At 34.3% G+C, this 24,967-nt stretch overlaps 1 protein-coding gene across 7 annotated transcripts in view; it reads left to right on the plus strand.

The window, feature by feature from the left end:
• LOC150102764 (E3 ubiquitin-protein ligase Mdm2-like) overlaps nt 1-24,967 on the plus strand; it is a 249,783-nt gene that overhangs the window by 187,124 nt on the left and 37,692 nt on the right. For all 7 annotated transcript variants that reach the window (XM_090399576.1, XM_090399579.1, XM_090399581.1 and 4 more), the window contains 2 exons: nt 1,252-1,404; nt 20,817-20,927. In XM_090399576.1, the coding sequence (XP_090255702.1) occupies nt 1,252-1,404; nt 20,817-20,927 (264 nt within the window). The remainder of the gene's footprint in view (nt 1-1,251; nt 1,405-20,816; nt 20,928-24,967) is intronic.

Raw genomic sequence — 24,967 nt, forward strand, 5'->3', positions numbered from 1 at the left:
AGTACAATGTATATATTTTTTAGTTATTGTAAATGTTTTTGAAAACCTCAGATTTATGTACATTTTATGAATTTTAATATTTTTAATACTTTTTACATATCTGTTTTATATTTTTACATTTGTTTTTCTACACTTTTTATGTTGTCTTATTTATTAAATAGTATACATTCTAAGAAATGTTTCATTTATGAATTTTGTTATTTCACTATTATATATAGTTTTTAGACCTATATAAGTCCCTTATTTATTACACATGCTTTTGATACAGTATGACCATAGGTATCCTTGTGCCAATAAACCCAAAAACAAACAAATTGATTAGCCACTTTATTAGGTACACTGTATTAGGCCGCTCCCCCTTTTGCTTTGTTCAAAGAATATGTCCATTCCATCTTATATAAAGCTGTGAGTGCATAATAGTGTCAAATATGCTAGATCATAGAACAGAAATTGCCTTCCTGTTAGGATTTATGGACAGCATTGTCTACAATGTACGGAGAGAATCAGAAAACATCAAATAGTAGTCTTGTGGCTTGAGACACCAAGTTGGGGAAAGGCCAATTGAAAGTGACAAAAGAAGAGGTATTTGGTTGCATGGCAGTGCAACACGATAGTAGTCAACAAAAGCACATGAGAAACCATGTATTAGACTTTTATAACAGCAGACAACCTTTACCAAGTTCCACCCTTGATAGCTAAGAACAAGTATTGTGGATACAGTTGACAGAAAGACCATGTGGAGGAGTAGAAAAAGTTGTCTCATCTTCAAACTCTGGTTCCATTTGTTTTACATTGATGACTAAGGTATGGCAATGGCAGCATAAATTTGTGAGCCCATCATTCCAGCTGATAGTATGAAGGAGTGGTTCCTTGGCATACATTAGGTCTTCTGATACAGAGCACTGTATCAGGATGGGGTGACATCTGAATGCTACCAGTCAGGAATGGAACCATTCCTGACTGATATAACCTGCTCAGCTGCCAGATATGAACCAAACTGAGTATCTGTCAGATGGATAATCACTACTCATTACCTCCTACAGAACTGCAGGAGGTGATATGCATTGGGACATTGCTTTCATCACTACATATCTTGAAATCTGTTCCCACTTAGTTTAGGTTGTTTAAAGAAGTAAAGGATTTGCTGTAATTATAGGTGCATCCAATCCAATAAATGGTCACTTAGTGTTTTTCATGGTTTTGAAGGGTGTGAAATTTATGATTTTTATGAAATGTGCTTTGCTCTTTTAGGGCTACGAAACAGCTTTTGTGAAGGACTCCAGTGATGACTTGTGGTTTTTAGATGAAGATGGGATCGAAGAAGATTCATTTTCTCTTGAATATGAAGTGGAATCATTTTCTAGCAACACAGGAAATTATTCTGATACAAGTAGTGATGTTGAGGTATGATATAATCATAAATATCTTTACACATGGCATTGTAAAATTTCAAAAATAAAATCGAGTCTTTCATTGATAAATAGAATAGTTTTGATTAGTGCCGATTAATGCTGGAATTATCTTTAACTTTTTTTGGGATACCCTTTCTCCTTAAAATTTCCTCAGCCCATACAATTTCAGCTGATCTAAGTAATCTCTTGTTAAAAAATGTTTAATTATAAGTAGTCTCTTATCAGTAGCTTTCCTATAAATTAGTATATTACTTGTCAGCACTCCAATATTGTCATATCTAACATTTTAATTGTCTAAGCTACAATCGTCTAACGTCTTTAACTTTCTTTAATCGTCTAACTGAAACAATCAATTTTGGCATCAAACACTGTTTTTCTAACTTTTCCTCTCCCATTCTATTTAAGTGTGATAGCCCTGCACATGCATTCTTGAATGTTAACAGTGTCAAGTTCCTTCCTACTATTTTAATTTTTAATGATTCTGCCACTGATGCCATCTCTTCACTCTCCTAATCTTTCTCAGAACTCTGTGGCCTCTTTGATTAAGTGCTTTATTTCTAACCCAAATAAATCTTGGATCCATAACTTAAAACCGGTTTGAATGCCATCTTGTATACTGCTAGTTGAGTGTTTTGGCTAATTTCTCTCTTATTCCATATACATTTACTCAGCTGGCTCCCCACCATACCAGCTTTGCTTATTCTGTTGTCTATTTCTAAATTTAATTTGCCATCTTCACTAAAAAAAAACTATGCCTAAATAGCTGAAATGTTTTGGTTGTTCTATAAGTTCTCATTGAGAATGCAACTGAAATTTTCTATATTCCTGCATATTTTCATAGTTTTTTGTTTTTTTTCTTCTGATTTTCGTGCTGAATTTGTTGGGGAATCCTTGCATTGGATGTACTTAGGAGTACAACCTCATCTGCATAAAGCAAACAGCTAACTTTGACTTGGCTCTTTGTTAACTCTGAAAAGCTATCTTCTAAAAATAGTCTGTCAGACTTAGCAACATCTGTTTGCAGCATAAAAGTTATGTCAGAGAGTATTTTAAGAATTGCAATCAGTTATGAAAACTTCTCTAGCCTTAATAAGTATGGCTGCATTAATTTGCCAAAGAACTGGGTGAAATCAAGCTGAATATGATCATTCTAAGATCACATTTAGCTTGACTTCTCTGAATTAACTTTGTTTTTTATCAGGGGCCCTAGAAGGATGCTTTGATAGGATGTTTCCTTTTTAGTTACAACATGAATTGTTTCTATAACATGCTAATCAAGTGCCGTATCTTTTACCACAGTTGTAATTTGTGCTCTCAAGATGCTGGTATTTATACTGTGAAGCTCTTATGACAATAACGAAAAAATATTCAGCATGAAATTTTGGATTAAGGATTTTAAGTTTCAGTTTTTATTCTGGTAAATGTTTTTCTTTTGATGGCAGAATAAAGTCTAAACATGCATCTCCTAAATTTTATGAATGGATATTGTTTTTATTAGTGCTATTTTTGTTAGATATAAACTCTTTATTTTGTATTTTTTCCCCCTTTTTTATGATGCACAGGCCATTTTGGCATTCTGTAATGTAATCTGTTTTTAGCATCATTCTTATGGGAAATTTTATTTCAAATAATGCTATCTTGGAGAATTAAGTTTTTTTTGAAGAATATACTATTATGCAAATAGTATTTGGAGAACCCTATTGTAACTTATGTTTTGGTGGTAAAAGATTCATTGCATTATAATGCAATGTATAGAGATACATGCCCTACATAGAACAACCACGTAGTAAACTAGTGAATGATTGATCTGAGGAATTAGAAGTCAGACAAGCACCTTTTTTCCTTTTTGGTTGCAATTACAGTTATGATCAGAGTATTATAGATCTGTTAATTTCACATTATTGTTAACAGAATACTATCACTGACTTTTGGTTATGGTTACACACACACAAAAGAAAAATGTTTTTTTAACTGGTTACATTAAATATATATGACAAAGTTATTTAAGATCTTGTTGCTGTATTGTTACTGTATCTTATTATATAATTTATTTGTTATATGTATGTTATGAAATTCAAGATTGTTAATATATTTATGCACTTATGAATACTAGCATAGATGGTTAGTCCATATGTGTTTATTTCTTAAATTTCAGTATATGATTCACAAATTAAATGAATTCTAAGTCTCCGTATTTAAGACACCATCAACATTCAAATATTTTTTTAAAGATGCTACCCCTTTCCCTTTTGACTAGAAAGAAAATTATTTCTTGAGAGCACACCTTTTCTGTGATTCTTTTTACTAATGCCAAATAGTTTCTCAGAGTTTCTGTGAGGGTTGAATATCTGGGAAAGCAACATTAAGTATTTTAAACACCTAAACAGCTCTGGTCTTCATACCTCATATTATTAGCACCTGCTAGAAAATTGAATTGGGAAACCCATTTTCTTGTGCAATTTGATATAACTACTGTTTAATAAACACAGAAATTACCACAGTATATAAATTCTGACTAAGAAACACATAGCATAAAAGTTCTGTCATTAAAATATCAGTAATTATTCATTATCTGCTGAGGTAGTTTTCAGTGCAGAACTTATAGAATGATAAAATATTTCAGTGGTTTTAGCACAATTTTAGTGAGGATGGCAAATGAATATGGAAACAGATAACAGAATAAGTAAAGGTGATTTGGTTGAGCCAGTTGTATAAATTTATATGGAATAAGAGAGAAATTAGCCAAAACACAGCATACAAGAGAGTATTCAAATCCGTTTTAACTTACAGATGTGAGAGGTCTGAGAAAAATAAGAGGAATGAATAGCTGATTTACTCTGCTAATTTTGTTAGTATTCAAGAATGTGTAAGTAGAGATATCTAATGTGGTGTGGTCACTTAAACAGAATTGTAGAGCAATGGTTAGAAAATAGGTATTCATTTCCAGAATAGTAGATAAAGACTCAGAGAAAATTGAAATCTAGATGGTATGATGCAGTTAATAGAGCCATAGAAGAATGAAATATAAGATCACACGGCATTAGCAATCTGACAAAAAAACATAATTAGGAAGAAAATTGTTAATAGAAGTTAGTAAAAATAGAAATTGAATTATATGCTGTTACAATATCCTGTACACGTCATGATTGGATAAATATAGTTTTTAATATTTCACTATCAAATTTATGATATGACCTTAAGGAGTGTACAGGATAAATATATACAGGGTGATCCAAAAGTAACAGAAAAAGTAAAAATTCAATAATTCAAAAAGTATAGACAGTAGAACGATGCGATTTTCACAGAAATGCACAGAAAGACATGGGATTTTTTTTAATAACGAAAAATTTTATTACCAGAATAGTTACGCTTGCCACCGACAAGTGGCACTTCAGTTGTGTCAGTAGTTTGTGCAGTGGCGTAGCACAGTTCACACCGTAGCTAGGATTACAAATATTCAATGTGACGGCTGTCATTCATGAGAATGAATGTCAGACGTGGCACGACACCCTGCACAGCATTGAAGAGGGTTTCAGCTGTAATTCCTATCACATGATGGCAAATAGCTTCTTTGAACATGGCCAATGACATCGGCTGACCTCTGTACACCTGCGACTTCAAGTAGTCCCATAACCAAAAGTCACAAGGTGTAAGGGCCGGAGATCTTGGTGACCATTTGTGCAGGAAAGAGCGACTGAAGACACAGCCATCGCCAAATGTCGATCGCAACAGGTGCTGGACAGGACCTGTGATGTGTGAAGGTGATCCATCCTGCATGAATGTTACACAATGGAGCGCTTGCCTCTCTTGCACATTCGGAGTTCTGATAATACAGCTTAACTAAAAGTGCTTTATCTCGTAATGATAACATGCCTCACCTTGGCAGAACGTTTAACTTCAGTAATAAACGTTAAATGCTGAAAGTTTAACTTCAGTATTCACTACATCTGAAATTTACTTACCTCACGGTTTAAATAGAGACAGGTAGCAGCTCCGGGACCGCTACAGCGCTACCTGTCGGTGACAAATGTAACTATTCTGGCAATAAAAGTTTTCGTTATTAAAAAAAATCCCATGTCTCTCTGTGCATGTCTGTGAAAACCGCATTGTGCTACTGTCTATACTTTTTGAATTTTTATTTTTTTCTGTGACTTTTGGATCACCCGGTACTTGTTTTATAGGCTCTCTGTTCAGAATGCACTTGATGTTTACATATTCCTCCCTATGTTTGTGGTTTTTTTAATATTATTTGAAGAAAAAATTAAAGAGTTTGAGAACAGGAATCAAACCTTGGAGATTCAATGGCAAGCCTTGATGAAAGCCCTGATTGATTCAGCTAGAGAGGCATGTGGTGAAGTTGTCTGATAGAAAAAATTAGAACTCCATGGTGGACACAGGCAGTTAAAGAGGCAATGAAGGAAAAGAAGAAAGCATATCAAAAGTTCCTGGCAAATAAGTCAGCTTGTGCTCTTAGAGAATACAGAGACAAATGCAAGAATGCTAAACACTGTGTAAAACTAGCTAAACAAAAGTCATGGGAGGACTTTGGCAAGAATATAGAAAATAAATATCAAGAAGGTGGCAAAATATTCTGGAGGTTGTTGAAGAAGCTTAAAAATGGAGAAATGAGTGCTGTAAAAGGAGTTAGAGATGATAAAGGTGACATGAAAATGGAAGAAAAAGATATCCTTGAAGTATGGAGTAATTACTTTGAAAAACTGCTAAATGAAACAAGCAGTGATGACAGCACAGTGGTAAAAAAACACTGACCAGGCATGCAGTCAGGAATACATATCCATACTTGAAGTAGAAAATGCCATCAAAGGCTTGAAATGTGGAAAGGCAGCAGGAGTAGATGATATTCGACTAGAAATGCTGAAGTATGGTGGTACAAAAGTCTTTCAGTGGCTGCACTGCATAGTTCAGAAAGCCTGGACAGAGGAGGGACGAATTCCCGATGATTGGAGTAGAGCTCTCATAGTACCCATATATAAAAAGAGAAATAAAACTGAATGTGAGAATTACAGAGGTATTTCCCTACTAAGTGTTCCTGGCAAGATCTATGCAAATATACTTGAGAAACGATTGAGAAGAATTGTGGAAGAAAAGCTGGATGAAGAACAAGCTGGATTCAGGCCAAATAGAGGCTGTCAGGATCAGATCTTCACTTTACGACAAATAGTCAAGAAAGCATGGGAATATAACAAGGATCTGTATTTAAGTTTTATCGATTTGGAAAACGCGCCAAGAGAGAAGCTATTCAATACGCTACAGTTATATGGTGTCAATGGGGCATTATATCAAGCAATACTTAGTCTTTATTTGAGTTGTAAGTCAGCAGTTAGAATTGAAGGAAGTACAGGAAGATGGTTTAATGTTAAATCTGGTGTGAGACAAGGATGTACATTATCCCCTCTGTTATTCATTATCTATATGGATCACATTATGAAGGCAAGTGGTATTAAACATGATATCAAAATTGGAGATGTTAATGTCAGCTCTTTGCTTTATGCAGATGATGTTATACTTCTAAACAAATCTGCTACAAGTCTGCAAGATTCTCTGACTAAATTGAATAACTGTTGTAATAGATATGGTATGAAGGTCAGCAATAAGAAGACAAGGACAATGAAAATAGGCAGAATCATTGAAAATGTCAACTGTGTTGTGAATGGAGAACCTTTGGAACAAGTGAAACATTTCAGCTGCTTAGGCACGATTTTTAGTGAAGATGGTAAATTCAATATAGAAATAGACAACAGAATCAGCAAAGCTGCTATGGTGGGAAGTCAATTGAATAAATTCATATGGAATAAGAGAGAAATTAGTCAGAACACTAAATTAGCTGTATACATGACAGTGTTCAAACCAGTTTTAACTTATGGATCTGAGAGCTGGGTCAGAAGTAAAACACTTGACCAAAGACTAGAGACCGCAGATATGAGAGTCCTGAGAAACATTAGAGGCGTGAACAGATGGCATCAATGGCAATATCATATTAAAAAGGAGGATATTAGGAAAGAAGTTGACATTGTCAGCATCCAGGAATATGTTAGCAGAGCTAATCTCAGGTGGTATGGTCACTTAAACAGAACAGGCGAGGAAAGATTAGCAAAACAAATATTCTCTGCCAGGTTGGCAGGAAAACGACCCAGAGGAAGACCAAGATATAGGTGGATTGATATGGTACAAAGTGCCTTAGACGATAGAAATATAAGATCTGATAATGTTGGAGTCTTGACAAGTAACAGACTGATTTGGAGGAAAATTGTAGATAGGAAGTTGGTAATGATGGAATTTTTTTCATGTAGTACTATCATATTCTGTACATGCCCTTGAGGGTACATGGTAGGAATTTGATGATGATGATTTCCATAACAAATTTGTTAATAGCAGTCATTCAATTTAGGTAAAGATTCCTGAAGACTGGATGGATTTATTATAATATCATCTTTATGAAGTAAATTGCTAAATCAAGTTCAATTCCTCTTCATCATGTGATCAATATAAATGATGAATAATGGTAACAATAGTATGCACTCTTTTTTTACTACTGATTTTATATCATACATTACATCTTTCAGTTCAAAGTGAAAGTTAAACTTAAATACCACATACTTCAACCTAAACTGTTTTAAAATGAAATGGCCAACACTGGCCTGTCGTGTATATAACAGGTTTTATATTTCTTTTTATTCTTTATTTTCAGCTCTAAAATTTTTAGTTTGTTTAATTCATTGTTCATGTTCTTGTTGACGGTTGAATACTTGTCACTCTTTCCTTTTACTAATTACTATTGCTTGAATATGACATCTCAGTCATTATTTAATATTTCATCTGTCCAAATTATTTAGATGTGGTTCACAAAACAAATGACACTTTTTTTGTTCATCCATTAATCTGTATCTGAACCTCATCTCTGTCTGAAGTTGGCATTTAGGATTCTTACTAAAATTTGTCATTTCATCTAAGTTTTCATTTCATTCAGACCATTTTTAATGGTAAAAGTTGGAAAGTATTTTGATGTGTTGAAAAGTACTCCAATAATGTGGTCAGATGACATTTAATGAAATTTGGTATTGAGGAACTCCTCTATATAATTATAGAGGAGATCCTCAAAAGTTCATTAACTCATTTATTATTTAACACCGTTTATTATTCAGGCACATCCATGGAACCCTAGAATTCGTTGTTGGCATTTCATGCTAGCCCATATAATTTCTTATTCTCAAATATTTTGACTTCTATTTATGTTATGGGAAAGTTTTATTTAAAAAAATTATGCTTTCTTATTGCAATCTTAACAAAGTTTATTCTTCACTTGGTTAGAGTATAATAAAATTAGTTTAATCCTTTATCCAAGTGTGAGCAAACAAAGTTTGCGCCTGAAAGTATCTTCAGGACTGGGGTAAGGTGGTACAACACCAGGCAACTCGTTGCAAAGGTGGAGCAAGCTACCAACACTCCTATTTCAGTATCTCCCATAATACGAAACACATCTCCTTGCGGATATGTCTAATGTTATGCATTAAGGGAAGGGCTACTACCCAGACTAGTTTCGACCTTTATTGAGGTCTCTTCAGTGGGAGCCAGGCCCAAGTGGAGATACCAGGCAGAAGCATTAGCAGGTCAGGCGTAAACTTTGTTTGCTCACACTTGGATAAAGGATTAAACTAATTTTATTATACTCTAACCAAGTGAAAAATAAACTTTCAACATCTTTCTCTAAATCCAGAGTAATTTATTAAAAAAGGATGGCACACCATTTGGCAACTCCTATAGGTAGAGATGACCTGCTAATGCTTCTGCCTGCTGATACTTTCAGGCATAAACTTTGTTTGCTCACACTTGGATAAAGGATTAAACTAATTTTATTATGCAATCTTAACTGTTTTTAAGCATTGTTCAAATAAGTCAGCATAATAGAAAATTTTTTACTTTGTTTTCTAGATTACATTATGTTTGAAAAAGCATGTAGTGGTAATGAAATTTGATCATTATCTTTGCTGATTTCTTATTTTCCTGAAAATTTTACTTTTTTTTTTTTCTGAAAATAAGTATACTTGTCCCTGAAGGAGACATTCAAAACATAATAGCAATGATTCTGAAAGAGCACAGATTATTATAAAAAATTAAATTACATTTGCTAATTAATCCTCAATTGTCAAAATTCTTGTCATAATGAGAAAGGAAAGAGGCAAACAAAGTGAAATGAGAGGCGAAAGTTTGAAGCAATAGCACAAAGTATTTCCACATAAATCATGAAGTTGGGTTAATCCTATAAGAACATTGCAACAAATGTCAGGCAATTGGATATTTTGCCTGAATACAATAACCAATTTAAGGAATTTATCTATTCTAAATTTTTGTTAAAATTTTAAAATCGCTCTAGGTTTTGATGCTAAGAAACCAGGAAGTAGATTTCAATGCATTCATTTCTTTACATTGGCACTGCACACTTTTTTGTATTTTGTTCTTCACAGTAATAGTCTAAATATATTCTTTCTTCTCCATCCTCTGATTCTCCTCTTTCTGAGATCCTTGACATCATCTAGCCATATTTTTAATGGGCACCCTGCTCCTACTTTTTTGCTATTCAGATTGAGTACTTCCACTTCTGCCTTCTTTTTTCTACATTTATTTTTTTATGTGGCTTCCATCCATTTATGTGCCATCTCCTATCTAGGAGGTTGACTACCATGATGTGACTCATGGCTAACTAAGGGCGTAATGACATGTGGTGAGAACCCTATCTCTTCCACACATAAGTATTCATGACTGTAATCCGTGTGTGTGTTCATGGTGCTGGTTTGCATGTTCTGGGGGACAAAAAAACCCGAGTTTCTGAGTGGAAAAACCCTCTATCTCCGTATGAGACTAACTCATCTTTAGTTGAAAGAGACCAGATAAAGGTTCCTCGTGTCATAGACAAGAATCAAACCCACGTCTTTCTGACCAAGGAGCTTCGTCTATACCGACTGAGCTATGGAGGCTCCCATGTGGCTTCCACCAAACAAAATAATTTTTTTGTAAAACTGTAGTAGATTTGTACCATGGGTGGACTAAGTATTTTTTCTATTTTTTTTTTATTCATTTTCTCATCATGAATTTCCTGATATGTACCCTCAAAGGGTGTTTAGGTTACTCTTACAGCACTACATAATTACGTTTGCATTATTAGCAATCTCCTATCCACAATTTCTCTCCAAATAACTCTGTTATTTGTCAGTCTTCCTCAAAGTAATTTTCTTGCCATCTTGGCAACAAACACCTGTTATTACTAACCTTTCCTCACCCATTCTATTTAAGTGTCCATACAACCTTAGATTAGATCTGCTTACACATTCGTGAATGCTAACAGTGTCAAGTTTCTTTCTAATATCTTCATTTTTAACATGGTTCTGCCATTGATGCCATCTGTTCACTTCCCTAATTTTTCTCAGAACTCTCATATTTGTGGTCTCTAATATTTGGTCAAGTGCTTTATTACTAACTCAATTCTCAGATCCATAGCATATAATTGATTTGAACACTGTCCTGTATACTACTAGTTTAGTGTTTTGGCTAATTTCTCTCTTATTCCATATCAATTTATTCAGCTGGCTACTCACCATACCAGCTTTGCTTATTTTGTTGTTTGTTTCCAGATTTACTTGCTGTCACTAAAAACTGTGCCTAAATAGCTGAAATATTTTACTTGTTCTATAGGATCTCCATTCAAAATACAGTTGATGTGTTCAGTGGTTCTGCCTGTTTTCACAGTATTGGTCTTTCTATTGCTGATTTTCATGCCAAATTTATTATAGCTGTTATTCAGTTTAATTAGAGACTTACACTATAGGTGTGTTTAGGAGTACAATATCATCCGCATAAAGCAAACAGCTAAGTTTGACATCTCCAGTTCTAATATCAGGCCACTTTCTTTCATAATGTGAATCCGTGGAGATGATGAGCATCCTTTGTGCATCCAATTTGCAATGGTTGAGAAATCACATTCCCATGATTTCTCAACTGTTTGTCATAATGTAAAACTCTGATTTTGACATTATTTGGCAACCCATCTTTCTTCTCTAGGTCTCTTCACATATTCTTTCTCTACCTCTTTTTAAGCAAGTTTCTATACTAAGTGTTCCTTACCTGGAACACTTAGTATAGAAATTAAATTCCTCTGTAAGTCTTACACTCAGCTTTATTCTCTTTTTTATATATGGGAGCTATGAGAACTCTACTCCAATCATCTGGAATTTGACTTGACTAGGCCCTCTGAATTAAGCAGTATAGCCACTGCAAAACTTTTATACCTCCATACTTCAGCATTTCTGGTCAAATATCATCTACTCTAGCTGCCTTTCTGCACTTAAGCTTTTGATGACTTTTTCTATCCCAAGTATTGATATGTATTCCTCTTTGCATCCCTCTTGAAAATTTTCTAGCATTGTTTTGTCTGCTTGTTTCATTTAAGTCTTTCAAAGTAATTATCCACACATTTAGGATATTCTTATCTTCAGTTTTCATGTCATGTTTATCATCTTTGATTCCTTTTATAATACTCTTTCCTCCATTTCTTGCTTTTTTCAATATCTTCCAGAACATTTTACCACCTTCCTGATATTTATTTTCTATATTCTTACCAAAGTCTTCCCAGAGAAAAATATAAGAGCTAAGCTATACAAAAGCTCTTATATTTTTCTCTGTAGCCTTTTAGGACATATGCTGACTTATTTGCTAGGAACTTTTAGTATGCTTTCTTCTTTTCCAGAACTACTGGTTTAACTTGTTGTGTTCACTAAGGGGTTGTGAACACAAGAAGTTAAAGTTTCTATGCTTAGACAACTTTGTGTATACCTCCTTAGCAGAATCAGTTAATGTCTTCATCAGAGTTTCTCACCGAGACGCCAAGGTTTGGTTCTGGTTTTCAAACTGCTTCAAATTTTCTTCGATAACGTTTGTATAGTCAAGTCAAGTCTACAGTTTAACTTTAATTATCAATACAGCTCCACTTTAATTCTTTTTAAAACTTTTTTATGTACTGTTCTTTTCAGTGTGCTATTCAGTTTTATCCTATTTAAAACTAAGTGATGGTCACTTCCAATTTCAAGTCTTCTATACACTCTTGTATCCTAATGAACCATCATGAAGATAATCACTATCAGTAATGATGTAATCAATGAAACTTTTCCTATTTCTTGTGTCTTCTTTCCACATGAATTTGAGCACATCTTTGTATTGGAACATGGTGTTAGTGATGACTAGTCCTGAGCAGAAATCCAGCAAATACTTTCTATTATTATATAATTCCTGGTGGGATTCATTTCCTACTGCTGTTTAGATTGCTAACAATGGCCACTTTTCCATTTTCTTTGTCAGATGCGTGTTCATGCCTTGAAAAATTCTTCCACCTCTTAGAACAGCGCTTCCCAAACTCTGGGCCGCGGCCCCATTGGGGGTCGTAGGTTTTTGTTAAGGGGGCCATGAAATAATGAAAATAAATTTAAAATGTTTTAAGACTAAGTAGATTTTTTTATCATAAAAGAAACATTTATTATTTCTTTTTTGTTATTTTTTATATTTTAATGGAAAAAAATCACACGTTGGTGCGGGTTCACAAATTTTGCTTCCTGCGTATTTCGGCGCTTAATGAATATTAGTAAATATATGCTTATTCATGTAAGTTTAATTTCAAAGCAAAAATCTATGAATTGCAGTTTCAAATATTTTACCTGATACTGACTTTTTGTGTAGCAGTATTGAAACACATCCATCACATTAAATTGTTATTAAACTTCTTTTATGTTTTTAATTCTTTCTTTATTACTAATCGTTTTATGTTTCTTTCATGTGCTTGTACTGCAAATGTACAATAACAATATATATCTATATAAAAATATGAGATAATGTGCCATATCAAATGCATATGCAAGATGTTTATATTTTAAAAAGATATTTGCATTTGATTTTTGCAATATTCGCTGTGTATGTTTTGTATTGAATATAAATACAATAAATATTATAATAATATATGTCTATATTACGATTTTTTTCGAGTGGGGGGGGCAGTGAAATATTTTAATTTTTCTGAAGGGGTCCCTGACATCCAGAAGTTTGGGAAGCACTGTCTTAGAAGAACCTTTTGTGGTGACCATAGGCACAAATAAGTTTCATTGTCTATTCCTCCATTTTGAAGTGTACCCAGATTACGCTACTTGAAAAGAGTTCAAAGGATTACTTGGATATCAAAAAACATGCTAACAAGTAAAGATAGGGAAGTTATCCATCTTTATAATGCTATGATTCGACTGCATTTTGGCTATTGTGCTCAGATTTGTCATGTGAGTTTCTTTGGGATCAGGAGGTGGTAGAGAGGATTATGAGACAAAGCTGGTGATAGGTGTGTGGAATGCTTCTTATGAGGATAGGCTGAAGGTGTGTGGGTTAAAAGTTTAGTTGATAGATGGAAAAGAGGAGACATGATAGAAAGTTATTATAAGACATTAAAAGGATTTTATAAAATTGATGTAAAGGAAAATTTTCAGCATATGACAAACAGTCAGAGAACTAGAGATCATCTGTGGAAGTTGTATAAGAGTGTGGTTAGTAGGGTATGCTGACTAGATTTTTTGCATGAAGAGTAATGAAAGAGTTAAATTGATTGCCAGAATTAGTCGTGAGTTTCCTGACAGTGAGTCAGTTTAAGGATTACGAAATCATATAATCATCATCATGCATATCAAGGATTTAGGCCTAGCACGGCCTCGTTGAATCATTTAAGAGGACGTCCTAGTTTTCTTTTTCCTAATGGCTTGTACTTTAAGGCTTGTTTTGGTAATCTTTCTGTTTTCATTCTTTGAACGTGTTCCATCCATTTATGTTTATATTTTTTAATTTTTTCTATTACTGGTTCTTGGTTTAATTCTTTCATAATTTCTTCATTTCTTTTGTGATCAAATAGGGTATACTTTGCAGTTGTTCTCATAAATAAACTTCATTTCTGCTGTTGTTAATCTTTGTTTGTCTTTTTGTTTTATTGTCCAGATTTCGCTTCCATACATTAAGACTGGTGGAGCTAATGTATACTTTTAGTCTGGTTTGTTTTTGAACTAGGTTTGGTTTAATACAGAGTTAATTACACCTGTTATTTTTAAATATTTTGCAATTTTTACGTTTATATCATTTTCATATGTGATCATACATCCTAGGTAATTAAATGAATTCACCTGTTCTAAGATCTTGTTATCTATTACTATTTTTGTTCTTGCTGGATCTTGTCCTTTAAAGGCCATAGTTTTTGATTTTTCTGTTGATATTATCATACCATAATCTTTGGATATCTAAAATAGCTTTCTGTAGTTTATCTTCAGAATTTGTAATTATTATTTGGTTGTCGGCAAAGAGGAGAGTGTTTAAGTTTACTGTAGAAGAAAGTTTAATTCCTTGATGTAAATATTTATTATTATTTCATTTAAGTAGATATTAAAAAGAGTTGCCGAGAGGGGACATCCCTGTCGGACCCCTTGGTTTATCTCTCTCGTATATGATAGTTTGTGATTTAATCTTATTTGTATTTGGTTATTTTCATATATACTTGTGATAGCTTTTAGGATATTATTTGGTATAATAATATCCATATAATAATAATAACATATTTAATTCTTTCTATTGATTTTAATAATGCCATTGTATATAATAGTATATCTTTGGTTGGAAAGGTTTGTTTCCATCAAAAGTGTAAGGAACTTTTTCTAAATGCTTGAGTTAGCTGGTCTGAGATGAGTGTCAAGAATTTTCTTCCTTCTGTAAAATTTTCCCGCTTCTATAATACAGAAAAACTGGCCTCAAAATTCTCCAGTATTAATATTCTGAAGAACTCAGCTCTTTTCTACATCTTTATCTCCATTTCTACACTCCTATGTCATATGAAGTGGCTTGCAAACGTGTTGCAAGCCACTTCATTCCACCAATATACAAGATGATGGATTCATTTTAGTTGAGGAAATCAAATATACTATGACATTCATGTGGGATTCATTCTATGACTTGGTCAATAAATGGAAGCGCTCTTTTGTGCTAGCCAGATGTTTTGACCCTGTCTTGTTATAATTCTAAAGATGAATCAATCACCTTTGCAGATATTACTGTACATTGATTTAAGTAAGATTCTTATTTTTAAATGAAGTGGTACAAATAACAAATTTTCTTCTATAAAGAACCTGAAGAATTTCAGAAAAATACTTGAGTTTTCAGTTTTAAAGCCTAGTTAGTTAAACTGTTTGTCTTCATAGGGGAAAATGTTTCTGCTATTCCCCCTTCTAATTCATAAATACCAATAATGTTGCCTGGTTATTTCCAGTTATCCCCAGGGCAAGTAATGCCATTATCATTAGAGTATTATGTCTGTCATTTACAGGTTTCAACCTTTTTTTATAGGGAAAATCATTAGTTACTATGAGAAAAATATCCTGACAGGCCTGAGAACTAGCTTGACTAATTTAGTTTTGTTTGAAAAATCCTAAAAATTCCTCTCATCACAAATAGCATTTCGCTTACATTCATCTTTTTACCATGCAAGTGATGCATGAAACCATTGGACATATCTTTACTATTTGTAAAGATTTGAAAGTGGCAGAGCCTCAGAATTTTTGTGTTTTAATTTAATTTTTTTACAAGAAATTCATCCAAATTCTTTCTTATTACATGTTAGGTCCAGTGGCCTGTTACAGCCATATATCATCATTCCCATGGGTCTAATGCTTGTTTCCATTTCTCTGTCCATTGACTGAAATTCTGCAAACTATTTCCACACCATTCATTCACATCATTTACCCACTCTCGCCTTGACTGTCCTCTTCTATTTATACCATCGATTGTACCAAGCATCAAGGTGTTGATCTTTTTACTGTTATCCATTCTGCAGATATGTACAAAAAAACTTTAGTTTCTTTTGAATTATTTTCTGCATTAAATTCTCTTTGCACCCTTTTCTTTATCTTGTCCATTATCTGTAAGTTTACTTTAGCTTTTGTTATCCAAGATCTTACTCTTTTTTTTTTTACAGTAAATCATCTTCCCTAGGTATGTGAAGTTTCTAACCTCTTCCAGCTCTTGTCCATTGACCTTTATTTGCTTTTTTCAATTCTCTTCTCTCTGAATATCATTGTTTTTGTTTTATCGATGTTCATTATCAACCCATATCTTCTTCAGCACTATTTTTAACATTGCTGAAGTGAAGAAGGAAACAGTAATGACTATTATCTGCAAATCATGATTTGTTTATTTTCTTATCTTGAATTGAATTCTCTTTATATTATCCTTTATGACATTCATTGTTTTTTCTAAAATCATGATAAAGATGCTTGGGTATATTGGGTCTCCTTGTCTCGTGCTTCTGGTTGTCTGAAACCATCTTCCTGTTTCTCACAGCAGCCTCTGCTTTGTTGATGTTCTGCAAGAGATACATTAGGTTTTTGTCCACTCCATAAGATTCCAAGTACAGTCCATGTCACTTTCTGATCTGTACTGTTGCATGACTTTCTGAAAGTCAACAAAACAGGTATAAACATTTTTCTTTTTGCATAAACCTTTCTCCACAATCTTAACTTTAATATTTGGTACGGTCCACAGTACTTCTGTCATTTCTAAATTCTGCTTACTTGCTCATCTTCCAGATTTTCTTCCATTAGTTTCATCATGAGTACTTCTCCCACATGACTGACTTGTTAGAAGCTATAATTCTGTAATTTTTGGGGTCTATTTTGCTTCCTTTTTTTGTGAATGGGTATTAGGAATGACTTTGTCTATTCTTTTGGTGTTTTGCCTTCCTCCCATGTCATGTTACACAACTGATATAGTTTGTCTATTATCACCATCTCTTCAGGATCTCATCATTCCCAGGGCTTTTATGGTTTTTCAGATGTTTTACTGCCTTTACAATCTCATCCGTCAGTGTGGTGATATTTCCCTGAATTCATCAAATAACTCTTTTTGGACCTGAACATTTACCTGTGTCTTATAACTTCGAGAGCAGTATAGGAGAGAGAGAGAGAGAGAGAGAGAGAGAGATGGACTCCTCTCTCTTATTTCTTCTGTGTTTATCAAGATTTCACCATTTTTATTTTTTATGGTTCTCTGCTTTGGACTCCATTTCTTGTTGATGTTTCTGATCATGTTATATACTTGTTCTGTATTCACCATGGTATTTATTGATATCCTCACACTGTTCCTCTAGCCATTTTGTCTTGCCTAACTGCCTTCTTCATTTCATTGCATTTTTCTCTATACTGTTCTTCCATTTCCACAGAGATCTCACTCCTAATCTTCAATGCTCTTTCTTTTTTTTTTCTTGAATTATCTTGTATCCCTGTGAGATCCACCTCTTCTTTGGCTTTTCTGTTTCTGGGACTGTTTGTACCACTGCTTTCTTGATTGCAGACACCACTTTGTTGTTTATATCCTCCTTTTCCATAATGGATTTAGTTACTTCCTCAAGCACTTTCCTATATGCTTTCCCTGTAATTTCCTTGCTCATTGTCCTCATATCCCTCTGACTCTGAAACTATGCCTTCACATGTTGCTTGAGTTTCAACTTGATACTGGCAATCACTAAGATATGATCCAATTCCATGTCTGCTCTTTGAAATGTTCAATACTGCTGAACTGATCTCTTGCTTATGAGTATCATGTCTAATATGTTCGTTCTATCTGGTGACTGCCATGTTATACTTTAAGGCAAATTCAAGCATTCATTCTCCTCTCATTGCTTTCTCCATATTCATATTTGCTCATTATTCTTTCCAATCTTTGCATTCCAATCTCCTCCAATAATTAGAATATTTTTCTTTGGTACTGATTTCAAGGGGGTGTCAGAGAAGAACGTGAGGTTGGTGAAGGAGATGTATGAGGGAACAGAAACTCAGGTCAGGTCTAGTGTCGGCATGACAGAAGGGTTCCCTATTGTCGTAGGGCTACACCAAGGGTCAGCTCTGAGCCCTACCTCTTTGACCTGGTCATGGATGTACTAGTGGAGTATGTCAAGAAGGAGGCACCATGGAGCATGCTGTTTGCCGATGACATTGTTCTATGCGAATCATCCCAAGAGAAGCTTGAAAATACCCTGGAAGAGTGGAGAAAGGCATTGGAGGAGAGCGGCATGAGAATTAACCGGGTGAAGACTGAACATACGTCAACGGGGAGTGATGAGGATATCGTCATACGACTCCAGGGTGAAAGGCTAATTTCAGGGAAGAAATTCAAGTACCTTGGGTCGGCTGTCGAGAGGAATGGTGACCTGGATGAGGAAATACAGCACCGAATAACATGTGGTTGTGCGACAAGAGAGTGAGTTGTAAGAGGAAAGGAAAGCTCTATAAGATGGTGGTGAGGCCGGCGATGCTCCATGGTGCGGAGATGTGGCCTATAACCAAGGCACAGGAGAGGAAGATGGAGGTAGCGGAGATGCAGATGTTGAGATGGATGAGTGGTGTGACAAAGAAGGACAGGATAAGGAATGAGTACATCAGAGGGACGGTTAAGGTGGGACCAATTGGCAAGAAGATACAAAAAAGTAGGCTGAGGTGGTGTGGACATGTTGAGAGGAAGGGTGAGGAGTATGTTGGTAAACGAGTGGAGTATATGGAGTTGGAGGGAAGGAGGAAAAGAGGCAGGCCCAAGCTCAGGTGGAGGGATAAGATGACAGAGGATCTTAGGGAGAAAGGATGGAGTCCGAAGGATGCTATGGACCGGAGAACTTGGAAGAGGAAGGTTAAAGATTGGTGCGCCGACCCTGTTTAACATGGGATAAGGCAGAGTGAAAGAAGAAGAAGAAGAAGACTGATTTCAAGGTTATTTCCAAGTTGCTGTAGAATAATTATTTCTTCAGTACTTTCTGAAATGGGTGAATAGACCTGAACCACTATGATAAGTGGTCTTGCTTGCAACTCTTGCCATCATTATTCTTTTATTTACTGATTTGTATCTTAATAATGCTTCTCTTCCTCTTTTATTGAGAAGAAATCCAACTTGTGTCTCATGTTTTATATAGTCAGACCAGATGTTCTTCAAACACCTCATCTCTTCTGACTTTGTCTGACACATCTCAGCTAATCCAAAGATGTCACACTGGTATTGCTCCATCTCCTTGCAAAGTACGTCTAGCTTTCCATCACCCCAATTGCAGACATTCCATGTTCCTACTTATAGCTTATCTCTTTCTCGTTTTAATTTTAATATTATTGCACTTGTTTTGGTAGCTAACTTGTCGATCCAACCCCGATTGCTCAGTTGGGTACGTGGACTTTGTTTATCTGGGTGATGTATGAGTTGGTGTTGTACATCACCCAGATAAACAAAGTCCAGATTTTGATCGCATTTTGTTTTTAGTCAGCACAAAAACACTTATCTGACCAACCTTAATCGTTTTTTCAGCTGCCCCTGGCATGTCCATGTCCACGGAGGTATTTTATTTCCATCCTACCTCATGCCTGAGAGGCATCCCCCCCCCCAAGGGTTTCAAGCTCCTCATATACATACCTATCTGTAATAGAACACTTCTTGGCCTATCATGTAGAGTCAATGGTATCTCCATTCCCTAATCTTTTGGGACTAAATAAATAAGAGCTTTTCAGTCTGAAAGTCCTTTGGGGGGAGGAATACTAATGTGCTATTTTCCTCCTCTGACTGAAGCTGTGCCTTCACATGTCGCTTTGAGCTTCAACTTGATATTGGCAATTACTAAACTATGATCCAATTGGATGGAATTCATTGCACTTTTGCTTCTTGTAAATATTGTTTTAGCAATAAGAGGTTGTCCTTCATGTCTGCTCATATGTTCTCTGGCTGATTTGTCTTTTTCCAAAAATTAAAAAAATACGTTTGCTGGAATGAAAACCATTCTTACTCTGTATTGGACTCTTGCTGTCAATTTGAAAAGCCCTTAAAATATTTTAATGTCTGAGATGAGATTTGAACTCAGGTCTCTTTAACCAAAGCGTATCAACGAACCATCTGCACTTTGTGCAGTCTAATAACGATTGTTTCTTGCTAGTTTTAGTAATGCACACACAGCTATCTGTAGTCCTGTAGTTAGCATAAGTTTGTCACAGAGTTTCTTTAATGCCATTATCACTGAAATCTAATGTTGGTTTTAATGTTGCACTTGATCACTGTTTTTAGTAGCAGCTATTAATGTTAGCAAATCACAATATCGGTGCAGAAAGTATAGTTATGTTTTTGTTCATAAATTTAAATGAACCAGTCATTGGTTTCTGTAATTATATTCATTTCTGTTATTTGCCCTAGTTGCACAACAATAACAACAAGATTAGATAAAAATTACTTTGGTTTATTTTATACTAATCGTCAGAAAATTGCACAGAATCTAATTTATACAGAATATATACTTTTGTTTTTCAGGACATTATTCATGCTACAGTATTTGTGGGCAAAACAGACAGTGATAAAGAATTCTGGGCTGATGATAGTTCTGAAGATGACTTGATTGATTCACTGGAATTGTCTGAAGCCGTATGTTGAATATTGAAAATTTATCTTTGCACTAAACTGCATTAATTATTTTTTCCCCCTTTTTCTTGCTATTATTGATAGTTTGACATCCTGTTTATTATGTTGACAACATTTTGCTTCAGACTACCTTCTATTTAAAGTACTTTAGGTGCTGCTTATTACTGTGTGTTCCATGATTGATTTATCTGTTGCTGTTCACTTTTTTAAGTAAATAATCATACTGTATACAGTTTGGGACTACCTATGAATCAAAGCTAGATATTTGAGAAGCTAACGTGTTCTCTCTTCAGTCTATTGTTCACTCCTCACTTTCCCATGATATTTCCTGTTAGTAACTGTCCATTTGGATGCTGAACAAACAAGGATCAGCTGATAGTTTTACACTTAGCCAATCAAACTGCATTTTGTTGGAAAACGTGCTTATCATTTATGCTAGCTGCTCTTTCTAATGACTTAAAAAAATTCCTCCTCTTTTTGTCCTTTTCTTGAAATTTGTCTACATATACATCAGAGCACTATATAAGCAGCAGAATGGACAGGATGTACACAAAACAGTTATTGTTGGCAGTGATATCTTTAGACTGGCCCAGGATACAAGCTAATATAGGGAGTTTGAATTAAGAGAACACATTGTTTTGAATTATACTCAAATATAGCTATATTAAAATATGTGTATAAGAATGTAGTTGCAGCAGTTAGAATAGGTGATGATTTGGGGAAATGGTTTAATACAAGCAGAAGTACTAGACCGGGGGGGGGAAGCATTTTAATCGCACATTTCGAAAGAACAATGGATAAAATGAAGGAAGATGCAAAAGGAATATCAGTGCGTGGGATTAGAATTAACAATCTGAGATTTGCAGATGACATTGTTATTATTGAAGAAGGCAAAAGAGAACTACAAAAAACATTGAAGCTGTTAAATGAGGAAGGGAAAAGATTTGGACTTGTTATGAACTTGGAAAAAACAAAGACAATAGTATTTGGTGAGAATAATATGAAACAAAAGCGTGTCAGGACAAAATTACGTGGGATAAAATTTTGCTGCAAAAATTACACAGGGAAGAAATTACATAGATAAAAATACACTAAGAAAAAAATTAAAAGGAAAAAATACACGAGTAAGAAATTACACATAAAATAAAATTTCCCCAAAATCGTACAAAATTTATAACCAGCAAAGGGTAAATCACTAGTGCAGATTTGGGCAAGGGGATTAGGGAGGTGGTTGAGTTGGAAACTCAAAATGATGTAGTGATTAGCTACCCTAATTAGTACTTACCTCAGATTTACAAGGAATAATTTCCTAAGGTAAAACATCAACAATTGTTAATCACCATGAACTGCTCAAGAATTTCTAAGAATTGTTTGGTTGAAGGTATATAAGTAAATTTTTGTTTTATTTTACATTCTTCAGTTCTAGTTTAGTGACTTGTAATACAATTAGTGTATAATGTGCAACGTAATAAATTTCATGATTAATTTTTTTAAATTAATTTTTAATTTACCCATGGCTGATTTTTGGTACGGTGTTAGTAATAAAGGTAGTCAAATTATAATTTACAAAGGATTTGAGTTTGTTCGTCACCGTGAAACTGCTATCAGAACTATTCATTGGCATTGTGCAAAGTTTAGAACTTTACATTGTTGATCACTGCTCCATACCAGAGATGACAAGATTATCTGTGAATCTTCAGAACACTGTCATGTTAATAGGACTTTTGAATCTGAAGCTCATCAACTTGCAAATCAAATGAAAAGAAAAATGTCGAATCCAGGTGCAACGGCTCGTGCAATTATAGCTAACAGTTTAGTGACTGTATCAGATGGATTAAAAATGTGTCTACTGAAGAAGAGCTCCATGACGAGGCGATTAAATAGAACCAAAGCTAAAACAATTGGAAACATTCCGTCAAATTCAGATAACAAAAATTTTGAAATACCAGAGAAGCACTCTAAATGGATTATTCATGATTCCGGGGCAGAAGATTCAGAAGAACGTATAATACTAATTGGTCAACTTGTAGTTAATGATTTTTGGCTAGCAGATGGTACATTTAAAGTGGTTCCAGAAATATATTATTAGTTATACAGTATCCATGTCCAATATGATTCAGGTATTGCTTTTCCTTGTCTACTGGCTCTTCTACCAGGGAAAAAGGAAGAAATATATGTAAAGATGCTGAACATGTTACTTGAGAAAATTCCTCAAGCTCGACCACGAAAAATTTTGACCGATTTTAAAACAGCAGCAATGAATGCTTTCCATGCCGTGTTTGAAAACATCGAAATTAGTGGCTGCTTTTTCCACTTATCACAATCTGTTATATGCAAAGTAAATGAATGTGGTCTAAAATCTCTGTATGAATCCAATCAGTCATTTGCAGTACACATTAAAATGTTACAATCACTTGCATTTTTATCAGAAGAAGAAGAAGTGTTAGAAACATTTTTAGAAGTTGCTGATCTGTTCTCTAATTTAGATGAATCTAATGAACAAATCGAGCAAGTTCTCCTTTACTTCGAACATACATTCGAGGTCGACAGCTCAGGAACTGCACTTATAGACAACCTCTATTCGATATTTCTACATGGAACCATAGACACTGCAGCCAACTGTATAGCTAGAACTACAAATTTTATCGAAGGATGGCACTATGGATTTCAGTTGCTCTTTGCATTCCCATCCAACTGTTTGACAATTTTTGGATAACATTGTTAAAGAATTATCTTTACAACATACAAATTATTTGCAGCATTTAACTGGTCAGCAAAACCCAGGACGTCGTAGGTACATTTTGTTAAAACAACGTATTACAAATATTGTACAAAATCACGGCTCTAATAGACGATTGGATTTTTTTATGTTGTATAGCTTATATGACTTAGTTTGTTTTTTATTATTTTTTAAAATAAAAGTAATTTTTGCAATATTAAGAAAGTTTGTGTTTAATTTGACAACAAAATATCAATAATATTTTAATTGAATTAAAGTTTCAGATAAGAGTTCCGTTAATTACAAAATTAACGGAACTCTTATCTGAAAAAAAATATAAAATTCATCATAAAAATTTAAAAACTCTAAAGCAAGTGTGATTTGATTCTAATTGGTATGAATATTCAAATTTGTGTAATTTTTTCTTAGTGTATTTTTATCTATGTGTAATTTTAACATGTAACCAAACAAAAGATACAAGTGGATGGAATTGATATAGAAAATGTAGAACAATTCACATATTTGGGAAGTAAAATGACATGATTTGGACTGTAAAAAAGAAATAAAGATCAGGCTTGCAAAGGGAAGAACAAATCTGAAGGCCATGGATAACATATGGAAAAGTAAAGTGATCAGCCTGCAAACAAAACTAAGAGTACTGGAAACGTGCATCTTTAGTGGTGTACCGTATGGATCTGAAATATTGGTAATACATAAGGAGTCAAGAAAAATAATTTTGGCATTTGAAAGAACTTGTTATAGGAAGATTCTAAGAATAGGATGTGTACAGAAAATCAGAAATGAAGAGCTCTATCAGAAGATACAACCAAAGGAGAACCTAATGCAGAAGAAAATGGAAGCTGCAATTATTTGGACACATCTGCAGAATGAGTGAGGACTGGAAGATAAAGACATTCATGTTTGATATTATGGATGGTGTAAACAGAAGAGGTAGGCCATACAGAGACTAGATAGACGACATAAAGGACTGGCGTGGAATGAGTGTACAGAAACTGCGACGCTGTGCAACAGACAAAGAAAGGTGGAAGAAGATAGTAAAGGAGGCATCAGACACCAACGGGCAGTGAGCCCATGGTTCATGATGATTTTTTGAATAGGTATAAAAAGGAGAATCACATACTTAGAATCAAAGTGGTAAATTCTGAAGAAAACTTTCACTTAGCCAGGAAAGCACAGTGAAGTTGTCTGGAAGAACAGAAAAATAAGAAAATTCTGTGATGGATAGGGAGTTAAAGAATATAGATAAAAATGAAATAAAAAAATAAAATTATAAGGTAGCCAAACAGAAGTAAGACATGAAGAT

Source organism: Typopeltis vanoorti, chromosome 10, assembly GCF_054136105.1.
Source record: "Typopeltis vanoorti isolate ZY-2024b chromosome 10, IOZ_Tvanoo_1.0, whole genome shotgun sequence".
Classification (NCBI taxonomy): Eukaryota; Metazoa; Arthropoda; class Arachnida; order Uropygi; family Thelyphonidae; genus Typopeltis; species Typopeltis vanoorti.